Source organism: Nerophis ophidion, linkage group LG29 (assembly GCF_033978795.1).
Source record: "Nerophis ophidion isolate RoL-2023_Sa linkage group LG29, RoL_Noph_v1.0, whole genome shotgun sequence".
In the NCBI taxonomy this organism is placed as follows: domain Eukaryota; kingdom Metazoa; phylum Chordata; class Actinopteri; order Syngnathiformes; family Syngnathidae; genus Nerophis; species Nerophis ophidion.
In genome coordinates, this window is record NC_084639.1 from 7,549,462 (window position 1) to 7,561,527 (window position 12,066).

The window sequence follows — 12,066 nt, forward strand, 5'->3', positions numbered from 1 at the left end:
ACAATGTTGCCAAAATGTTAGTTTTCTTATAAAAATGTGACTTTTGTCACGTAAAATTGTGACCCTTTTCAAAAAATTGCCAACATTTTAAGCTTTTCCTGTAAAATTCCGACTGTTATTGAGTAAAGTCACGACTTTTATTATAATACCGCCAAAATTATATGTTTTTATTGTGAAATTGTGGCCTTTTTCTTGGGAAATTCCGACAATTTTTTTCACAACAAGCTTGTTTTTTATTTGCATAGTATGCATATATTATTAATGTTGTAAATGCAAATCTTTATATATGCAAAAAGGGTGGTCCTAAACAGGTAGGCATTTTTCGGAGGTCTCCAGAAGGTCAGACATACAAGAACATGTGTGTGTGTGTGTGTGTGTGTGTTTGTGTGTGTGTGTGTGTGTGTGTGTGTGTGTGTGTGTGTGTGTGTGTGTGTGTGTGTGTGTGTTTGGGGTGGGGGAGTTAAAAACAAAAGGATATTCCATCTCAGCTCGGATGTCGTCCAAGCGATGGGTCAGTTCGATGAAGTCCTCCTCCTTGTTCTCATTGAACACCTTCAGCTGGATGTCCAACTCCTCTGTCTCTTTCAGCTCCTAAAGCAAGTTGGACAAAAAAAATAAAAAAAGGAAGATTTAGGCCATGTCCACGTGGACCCCCATACTAAAAAGAGTGTTAAAAGTAATTAAAATAATACAATAATACAATAAAATATATAAATAAAGACATACTGGAATAACTTGAGGTCAGTAATAAAGATTAAAAACTATTTTAAAAAAAATAATTAAAATAAATTCATTAACATTCTTTTCCTCACAATGTGTCGACTTTTTTCTTATAAAATTGGGAACGATTTCTCATATTCTTTCTGTTTCTGTGAGATTGCAATATTTTCTCGTAAAATTATATTTTTTTGTATGTAAAATTATTACTTTTTAATGCAAAATGCCCGCATTTGTCATATAAAATTCAGACTTTTATCACAATATTGCCAATTTTTGTGTTGTTTTTGTAAAAAAAAAAGTGAATTATATTGAGTAAAATCATGACTTTGGTCATCATTTTGACAAGTAAAATTCCGATTATTATTATAATGTTGCCAACTTTTTAAAGTTTTCTTATAAAATTGTGACACGGGTGTGGTTGCAAGACCGTCTCTGTCGACCCTAAAACCCATCCACCCTCTGTAGAAAGCATTTTGCTTAAAGTTCGTAACGTTCGTAACTACACGTACTAAGACTGCAACGAACGATTATTTTGATCGTCGATTCGTCAGCGATTTTCTTAACGACAATCGAGTAATCAGATGATTAAAAAAAATAAAAATAAAAATTTCTTTGTCCCACAAGTCATCAGACAGTCCAACTCCTCTCGGATAACAGGGGATGCAAAACAATAACAATACTAGAATAAACTGCAACAAAAAAAAAATAGTGAAATAGATTTTAATAACATGGTCACTACTGCCTAGTTTCTCTTGTTATATTCCTATTTCTACTGTTATATTTTTATTGTTATTGTTGCGTCTTATCTTTAAATTTCCATTGTAATATATCTATTATATTTACATTTAAAACCCCATTATTTACTTTTCAAATTCGATCTCAATTCAGTACACTACTACTGAAATTTAAATTTTCCTTAGGGAACTCTCCAGAAGGAATCAATAAAGTACTATATATATATATATATATATATATATATATATATATATATATATATATATATATATATATATATATATGTATGTATATAAATATATATATATATTTTTTTTATTTTTATCTGTGTTGGCCCTGCGATGAGGTGGCGACTTGTCCAGGGTGTACCCCGCCTTCTGCCCGACTGTAGCTAAGTTAGGCGCCAGCGCCCCCCGCAACCCCAAAAAGGGAATAAGCACTAGAGTTCGAGATGCTACCTCAGTAGAAGCATTTAAGTCTCACCTTAAAACTCATCTGTATACTCTAGCCTCTAACTAGACCTCCTTTTTAGACCAGTTGATCTGCCCCTTATTTTCTTTTTTCTCCTATATCCCCCCCTCCCTTGTGGAGGGGGTCCGGTCCGATGACCACGGATGAAGTACTGGCTGTCCAGAGTCGAGACCCAGGATGGACCGCTCGCCTGTGTATCGGTTGGGGACATCTCTACGATGCTGATCCGCCTCCGCTTGGGATGGTTTCCTGTGTTGGAGCCACTATGGATTGAACTTTCACAGTATCATGTTAGACCCGCTCGACATCCATTGCTTTCGGTCCCCTAGAGGGGGGGGGGTTGCCCACATCTGAGGTCCTCTCCAAGGTTTCTCATAGTCAGCATTGTCACTGGCGTCCCACTGGGTGTGAGTTTTCCTTGCCCTTTTGTGGGTTCTTCCGAGGATGTCGTAGTCGTAATGGTTTGTGCAGTCCTTTGAGACATTTGTGATTTGGGGCTATATAAATAAACATTGATTGATTGATTGATTGAAAATGGATGAGAAACAGCGCTCGGGGAGAAAAACAGGAAACAGACAAAATAAGAGCGCTGACCGGAAACAAAGACGGGAAAAACTAAAACATGGCCACACCGTCAGGGACAAGCCTGACATGAATTATGCAAAATGATTTAAATTTGGTCCCCATGAACGATATTAACTCTTTTCCCCAGGAAGAATGATAACCACATTACTTCATTAATCCAGAGATTTAAAGACGCGTATGAGCTAGCTGGGCAGTGGCCATTTTACCGCATTTTTTTTTTATGCCTCCACAACCTGTAGAAAGGGTGGTGCTCACAAGGTTTGATCAAAAACTTGGTCCTCATTCAGAATGATAACCAGTGTGTGTGTGTGTGTGTTTTCTTCTCTCATTTGTATACTCTAGCCTTTAAATAGACTCCCTTTTTCGACCAGTTGATCTGCCGTTTCTTTTCTTTTTCTCCTATGTCCCACTCTCCCTTGTGGAGGGGGTCCGGTCCGATCCGGTGGCCATGTACTGCTCGCCTGTGTATCGGCTGGGGACATCTCTGCGCTGCTGATCCGCCTCCGCTTGGGATGGTTTCCTGCTGGCTCCGCTGTGAACGGGACTCTCGCTGCTGTGTTGTATCCGCTTTGGACTGGACTCTCGCGACTGTGTTGGATCCATTATAGATTGAACTTTCACAGTATCATGTTAGACCCGCTCGACATCCATTGCTTTCCTCCTCTCCAAGGTTCTCATAGTCATCATTGTCACCGACGTCCCACTGGGTCATTATTGTCACCGATGTCCCACTGGGTGTGAGTTTTCCTTGCCCTTATGTGGGCCTACCGAGGATGTCGTGGTGGTTTGTGCAGCCCTTTGAGACACTAGTGATTTAGGGCTATATAAGTAAACAATGATTGATTGATTGATTGATTGACTATTATTGTTAATTATCTTTGTTTTGCACATGCACTTTTTGTTTGCCACTTCCTGTGCATGAAAAGTGCAATATAGATACGACTCTAATTTCAACTCACAGGCAGGATCTTTTTGAGGCCGCATCTGAGGAACTCGTTTCGGAGATGTATCCGGAAGTCCAGGTCTTCCGGGGAGGTAACCAGGGCGTTGATCAGCTGCATGCAAGCAACCTGGGGGGACAAACATAAAACACAATACTTAACACGGGTGGTTTGCTCATGTTGCCTTTCTGTTCTATTCTCATCAACGCCTGGAGGGAAAGAAAAAGCAAAGAAAGAATGGAGGTAAGGTGAAAAGTATTCAGCCCGGATGTGCGTTATTAATGGATGTATCGGAAAGAGGAACGGGTCTGCGTGTGTCGGGGTGGCTCGGAGGAAATGGCTCATCAATAAAATAATAATAATAATGAGCCGTGAGGGAGAAGAGCGGGGTTAAGTCCGTTTTCCTTGGACAGCCAATCGATAGGCGGCTGAAGAATTCCCATGGACCCACCACCCATCTGCAGGAAACCTTGACCTGTACTTTTGGCTTGGATGTGCCGTTAAAAAGAAGCCCAAACAAACATAATGTGACGTTTGGCTGGCATGGTGATGCGGAGGCGTTCTTCCGAGGATGCAGATCGGGCTCGAACACAGCGTAAAGGTAAGAAATAATGATTTATTTAAACTAAGGAACAGACGATGAACAGAAAACTTGCACTAGGCACAAAAGGCAAAACAAAGAGCTAGCATGGGAGCTAGAAAACACCCAAGGCATAGCGTGGAAGATAGCAAGTAAGGATATCAGAATCAGAGTACGAAAGTCGTCACTGTTATGAAACACAAACTACGAAGCGAGAACGAGAGAACAAAGGTGGCATGCTTAAAGGGGAACATTATCACAAATTCATAAGGGTTAAAACCAAAAAAAATCAGTTCCCAGTGGCTTATTTTATTTTCAGAATTTTTTTTCAAATTTTACCCATCATGGAATATCCTGAAAAAAGGCTTTAAAGTGGCTGATTTTCGCTATCTGTAAATCCACCGTCCATTTCCCTGTGACGTCATCTAGTGATGCCAATACAAACAACATGGCGGATAGCACAGCAAGCTTTAACGACATTAGCCCGGATTCCGACTCGGATTTCAGCGGTTTAAGCGGTTCAACAGATTACGAAAACAAAATTGAAGAAGAAACTGAAGCTATTCGGCGATCACCTTCTAACCAACGATTGAGTGTCGCAGGGTTTCCATACATCTCTGTGCCATGTCTGTCGTAGCAGACGAAACGAGGGACTTTCACATCTTTTGACACTGGAGCAACTTAAATCTGTCGATTGGTAAGTGTTTGTTTGGCATTAAATGTGGGTGGAGGAAAAGGCTGGATGCAAATAAAGCTACAAATGTACATATAGCTAGCCTAAATAGCATGTTAGCATCGATTAGCTGGCAGTCATGCCAAGACCAAATATGTCTGATTAGCACATAAGTCAATAACATCAACAAAACGTTGCTGCCCCGTGACCAAAATGTCCATTACGGCTCAATGTCAGCGACCAAGCAGAAACTAACAGTTTCTGCATCCTCATTCAATCAGTCTTATACTTCTTTACATGGAAGGAGGAACGGAAAAGACACAGTGACTATAAAACAGGTGTCCAACTCACCAGATGTGGCCCACCACTTCATTTAATTCGGCCCTCGAAAGCCTGGAAATAATATGTATCGATGAACTGATGCACAGGCATGACAATTTTTTGGGGTTCCCTTTATTTAAAAAATACCGGAAAGTATCAAAAAATATCAAAATATTTTTTGGTACAATATATATTAGAACCGGTGCTAGTTACAGGTAAGAATCGCGATCTGTTCAAAAATCGAAGTTTTTATTGATGCCCCTAGTTGTTATCATATAAGAGCCGAAAGAAAAACATCAATTTCTTTCAGGGGGAATATATAAAGGGTTATGGATGTAGCGCTGTTGACCATATGCCGCCTTTAAAATGAAATGTGACACATTGGAGAACTTGCGCCTGGGAAAAAATAAATAAATAAAAAATAAAAAAACTCAAGCAGAACCTTCACAGAGTTCAGGCGAGTGAAGCAAAGCCATGCAGCTCATGAAATATTCTGTTTCTTCGCTCCCTCATACGGATGGGGAGTCTGAGATGTTGGGGGAGTGGGGGGTGGGGGGGGGAATGTCCGCAGTCTCTACATCCACCATGTTCCCACGGACTGGAAGTCTTCTCCAACATGAAATCCAGTCTTAAGTAAATAATTTTAATCTACTTACAGGGTTCGTACACCTTTTCCATGGCCGAATTAAGGCACTTTTCAAGGACTTTCAAGATCAATTTTCCAGTTTTTCCAGTGCCCTTCAAAAAGCGAAAACCAGTGTGAACCAATCCATAGCCTTGTTGTTTGAGGTCAGTAGGAACAATACCGGAAATCTGCTATAACCTAAGCCTAACATTGAAGCAGCAGTTCTCATTTGTCATGTTTTGTGGTCACCTTCTGTTTGGTTTTGGACTCATTGTGCACTCTTGTTTTGTCACCATGACAACTCATTAGTTTCACCTGTTATGTATTCACAACTCACGCACCTGACCTGTTTGGACTCACGCACCTGTCAATCTCTGCACCACTGTTTAAGCATGTAGTTGCCAGGCAGTCAGCACCCTTGATACCCGATTGATGATGCTGTCCATGCCATAGTGCTCATGCCATTGCTCTGTTCTTTTTGACTTATTCAGGCCACAGTTATGTGTTCACGACTCACGCACCTGATTTGTTTGAACTCACGCATCTGTCAATCACTGCACCACTATTAAAGCATGTAGTTGCCAGGCAGTCCGCCTGGCGACATCAGCCTCTACACACCCTTGATACCCGATTGATTATGCGGTCCATGCCATATTGCCCATGCCATTGCTCTGTTGTTTTTGACTTCATCAGGCCACAGTTATGTGTTCACGACTCACGCACCTGATTTGTTTGAACTCACACACCTTTCAATCAGTGCACCACCATTTAAGCCTGTAGTTGCCAGGCAGTCAGCCTGGCGACATCAACCTCTACACACCCTTGATACCAGATTGATTATGCGGTCCATGCCATAGTGCCGATGCCATTGCTCTGTTGTTTTTGTCTTCTTTACGCCACAGTTATGTGTTCACGACTCACGCACCTGGTTTGTATGGACTCTCGCACCTTTCAATCACTGCACCACCATTTAAGCCTGTAGTTGCCAGGCAGTCAGCCTGGCGACATCAACCTCTACACACCCTTGATAACAGATTGATTATGCGGTCCATGCCATAGTGCCGATGCCATTGCTCTGTTGTTTTTGTCTTCTTTACGCCACAGTTATGTGTTCACGACTCACACACCTGGTTTGTTTGGACTCTCGCACCTTTCAATCACTGCACCACCATTTAAGCCTGTAGTTGCCAGGCAATCAGCCTGGCAACATCGCCCTCTACAAACCCTTGATACCCGATTGATTACGCGGTCCATGCCATAGTGCTCATGCCATTGCTCTGTTGTGTTTGACTTATTCACGCCACAGTTATGTGTTCAGGACTCACGCACCTGATTTGTTTGGACTCACGCACATGTCAATCACTGCACCACCATTTAAGCCTGTAGTCGCCAGGCAGTCAGCCTATTGAGTCAGACTGCCAAGAAATGTGATGAACATTTCCAAGCATTTATAAAGCACTTCACCCAAAATTAAAGCATTTTTCTAACCTTGAAAACACCACATGAAAATCCAAGCATTTTGAAAGCTTTTAAGCACCACCAGTTGGCAGTATAAGTGTCCACATAAGTGGCCATAAGACCCCAATTCAGTTGTGTACACAATTTTGGAAATACGAGCTAAAATGTGCTGTCCACACATGTGGCCACTGGGCCTTTAGCGGCTAAGGAAACATTTTTTTTTTCATTTTATAATTAGCCTATTAAGTCAGACTGCTGAGAAATATGATGAAAATTTCCAAGGATCTACAAGTACTTCACCCAAAATTAAAGCATTTTTCTAACCTTGAAAACGCCACATGAAAATCCAAGCATTTTGAAACCATTTAATCACCACTAGATGGCAGTATAAGTGTCTACATAAGTGGCCACAAGACCCCAATTCAGTTGTGTACTAAATTTTGGAAATAAGAGCTAAAAGGTGCTGTCCACGGATGTGGCCACTAGGCCTTAAGAGGCTCAAGAAACATTTTTTTTCCATTTTATAATTAACCTATTGAGTCAGACTGCTGAGAAATATGATGAACATTATTAAGCATTTACAAACACTTCACCCAAAAATCAAGTATTTTTCCACCCTTGAAAACACAACATGAAAATCCAAGCATTTTGAAAGCTTTTAAGCACCACCAGGTGGCAGTAAAAGTGTCCACATAAGTGGCCATAAGACCCCAATTCAGTAGTGTACACAATTTTAGAAATAAGGGCTAAAAGGTGTTGTCCACACATGTGGCCACTGGGCCTTTAGAGGCTCAGGAAACATTTTTTTTTCCATTTTATAGTTAACCTATTGAGTCAGACTGATGAGAAATATGATGAAAATTTCCAAGGAATTACAAGTACTTCACCCGAAATTGAAGCATTTTTCAAACCTTCAAAACACCACATGAAAATCTAATCATTTTGAAAGCTTTTAAGCACCACCAGATGGCAGTATAAGTGTCCACATAAATTGCCATAAGACCCCAATTCAGTTGTGTACACAATTTTGGAAATAAGAGCTAAAAGGTGTCGTCCACGCATGTGGCCACTAGGCCTTTAGAGGCTAAGGACACTATTATTTTTTTTTTTCATTTTATAATTAGCCTATTGAGTCAGACTGCTGAGAAATATGATGAACATTTTTAAGCATTTACAAGCACTTCACCCAAAGTTCAAGCATTTTTCCATCCTTGAAAACACCACATGAAAATCCAATCATTTTGAAAGCTTTTAAGCACCACCAGATGGCAGTATAAGTGTCCACATAAATGGCCATAAGACCAAAATTCAGTTGTGTACACAATTTTGGAAATAAGGGCTAAAAAGTGTCGTCCACGCATGTGGCCACTAGGCCTTTAGAGTCTAAGGACACTATTATTTTATTTTTTTAATTTTATAATTAGCCTATTTAGTCAGACTGCCGAGAAATATTTTTAAGCATTTAAAAGCACGTCACCAAAAATTCAAGCATTATTCCGTCCTTGAAAACACAACATGAAAAGCCAAGCATTTTGAAAGCTATTAAGCACCACCAACTGGCAGTATAAGTGTCCACATAAATGGCCATATTACCCCAATTTAGTAGTGTACACAATTTTGGAAATAAGAGCTAAAAGGTGCTGTCCACGCATGTGGCCAATAGGCCTTAAGAGGCTCAGGAAACTTTTTTCTTTTTTTAAATTTTATAACTAGCCTTTTGAGTCAGACTGCCGAGAAATATTTTTAAGCATTTACAAGCACTTCACCCAAAATTCAAGCATTTTTCCATCCTTGGAAACACAACATGAAAATCCAAGCATTTTCAAGGTTTTTAAGCACCCGTTCGAACCCCGTGCCTCACAAAGACCACAGCTTTATTTATTTAGCGGCCGACAACAAAAGAATATCTGGCCTCTGTACCACCAGCCGCCTCAGCAGTTTTCCAGCAACAACTCCATACTTGATGCACAATCCCCCCCGCTATTCAGTAAGTAATTACCTACTTTTGGGTTTACAAAAACACATATTGAGTGGATCACGGTTTATCTTATTTCCTTCAGCCGGAGTGCGCTCGTTTGAAAAAAAATAAATAAATAAAAAATCAGTGTGCTCTTTTGTTGCCCTTTCAAACCAAGGTCCTCTGAGAACGTGACAGCAGCTCCGGGAAAAGAGAGAAGTGTTATAAAAAATAAAAAAAAGTGGGAAGAAAAAAAAAACAGGAGCAGATTTTTCGCCGGAAAAAAGGCCGCCGCGTAAAGTCTGCGTTTTTAATTTTTTTTTTTTTTTTAATTAAAGCCTCACAACGGAGCTCTGGGCGCCATATTCAATATTACTAGCCAATCGCATCTGGTCGTGAGCCCTGAGGAGCGGCGAGGCTGGCAAAAGGACGTGAAGGAAGGACGAGAGGAAGACGGGGCTGAGTGACACCTCTGTCGTTTTCCTCCTTGCTCTTAAAAATATGTCATCTGTGAAAAAATAGCATTTGAAGGGCTTGAAATGAGATGGTGACATCTTCCTGGGCGCCCTATAAAAATATGTCAGCAAAATTACACTTATGCTGGTCATAGATCTGAGCACATACACTTTGGATCAATAACAACGTCATTTGGAGCTGTAGAATAAAAAAAGTAACCATCGACATGGGTGTCTTTGACTTTTTTTTTTTTATTACACTTCATTAAAGTGTGTGAGAAGAAGCCTAACCCACTACCTGACCCCCTGAATACTGACTCAGAATGGGATTTACAGTTTGTACTAGGGTTGTACGGTAGACTGGTATTAGTATAGTACTGCAATACTAATGAATCAAATTCGGTACTATACCGCCTCTGAAAAATACCGGTCCAAATATGTGGTTTCATCCAAAACTAATGTAAAGCATCCAAACAACAGAAGAACAAGTGATTATTGTCTTTTAACAGAAGTGTAGATTGAACATGTTAAAAGAGAAACATGTTAAAAGTAGATCGGGGGCACCAGGTAGCCCGTAAGGACCAGATGAGTCGCCCGCTGGCCTGTTCTAAAAATAGCTCAAATAGCAGCACTTATCAGTGAGCTGCCTCAATTTTTTATTTTTATTTACTAGCAAGCTGGTCTGGCTTTGCTCGACAATTTTAATGCTAAAAGAGACAAAACTCTAATAGAATTTGAAAATTCAAGAAAATATTTTAAAGACGGTCTTCACTTGTTTAGATAAATTCATAATTTTTTTTTACTTTGCTTCTTATAACTTTCAGAAGACCAATTTTAGAGAAAAAATAAAACCTTAAAAATGATTTTAGGATTTTTAAACACATATACCTTTTAAATTCCTTCCACTTCTTTCCTGACAATTTAAATCAATGTTCAAATATTTGTTTTTATTGTAAAGAATAATAAATATATTTTAATTTAATTCTTCATTTTAGCTAAAGTTTTTTCGACGAAGAATATTTGTGAAATATTTATTCAAACTTATTATGATTACAATTCAAAAAAATTATTCTGGCAAATCTAGAAAATCTGTAAATCAAATTTAAATCTTATTTCAAAGTCTTTTGAATTTATTTTAAAATGTTTGTTCTGGTAAATCTATAAGAAATAAGGATTTGTCTTTGTTAGAAATATAGCTTGGTACAATTTGTTATATATTCTAACAAAGTTCAGATTGGATTTTAACCTATTTAAAACATGTCATCAAAATTCTAAAATGTATCTTAATCAGGAAAAAATACTAATGATGTTCCATAAATAGTTTTTTTAATTTTTTCAAAAAGATTCAAATTAGCTAGCAAGCATTCAAGAAGTTCACATACCCTCTATGTATTGTACTTGTATTCTAAATGGTTTATCATTATGTAAGTTTCATATTGTTGTGTATTTTTAATCCTTTGTCATTTCATTGTGGATGTTTGATGCACATTAAAAATAAAATTTGGAAAAATAAATGTTTAAAACACTAGCCTGCAAACGTTAGCATGCATCACTTACCAAAAATATGACAAAGGTGTATACATGTACGTATATATATATATATATATATATATATATATATATATATATATATATATATATATATATATATATATATATATATATATATATGTGTGGATGTCTTGATTAGATTATCCAGAGAATAGTGCTCGATACCGTGGTAGAGCGCAATCATCTCTACAGAACTGTTTCAAGAGGGATTCCCTCAATCATCAGGGGATTTTTAAAAAAAATTTCTCCTGAGGATTGAGGGAACCCCTCATGAAACAGTTCTGTAGATATGAATTGGTCTTGTGATTTTTTTCAAATACTAGTATACCTACAAAATATTTTTTTTTTTTTTTTATTGTAGACAAAAATGTTAATTTTTTCGAGCATTCAAGAAGTTTACATACCCTCTATGTATTGTACTTGTATTCCAAATTGTTTTATATATATATATATATATATATATATATATATATATATATATATATGTGTGTGTGGGAAAAAAATCACAAGACTACTTCATCTGTACACAACTGTTTCATGAGGGGTTCCCTCAATCATTATATATATATATATATATATATATATATATATATATATATATATATATATATATATATATATATATATATATATATATATATATATATATACACACATACATGTGTATATATATACATATATATACACATATGAAGTAGTCTTGTGATTTTTTCCTACACTTACATATATATATATATATATATATATATATACACATATATGTATATGTATATATATATATATATATATATATATATATATATACACACACATATATATATATATATGTATATATATTTATATATACACATATGTGTATATACATATATACATACATATATATATATATATATATATATATATACATATATATATACACACATATATATATGTATATATATATATACACATATGTGTATATATGTATATATATACACACACATATGTGTATATA

The 12,066-nt window shown here is 37.6% G+C and overlaps 1 protein-coding gene across 4 annotated transcripts in view; it reads right to left on the reverse strand.

The window, feature by feature from the left end:
• The window catches only part of diaph2 (diaphanous-related formin 2), a 1,158,885-nt gene that overhangs the window by 783,564 nt on the left and 363,255 nt on the right, over positions 1-12,066 (reverse strand). For all 4 annotated transcript variants that reach the window (XM_061891998.1, XM_061891999.1, XM_061891997.1 and 1 more), the window contains 2 exons: positions 3,471-3,581; positions 479-591 (listed from right to left, as the gene is read on the reverse strand). In XM_061891998.1, coding sequence (XP_061747982.1) covers positions 479-591; positions 3,471-3,581 — 224 coding nt within the window. The remainder of the gene's footprint in view (positions 1-478; positions 592-3,470; positions 3,582-12,066) is intronic.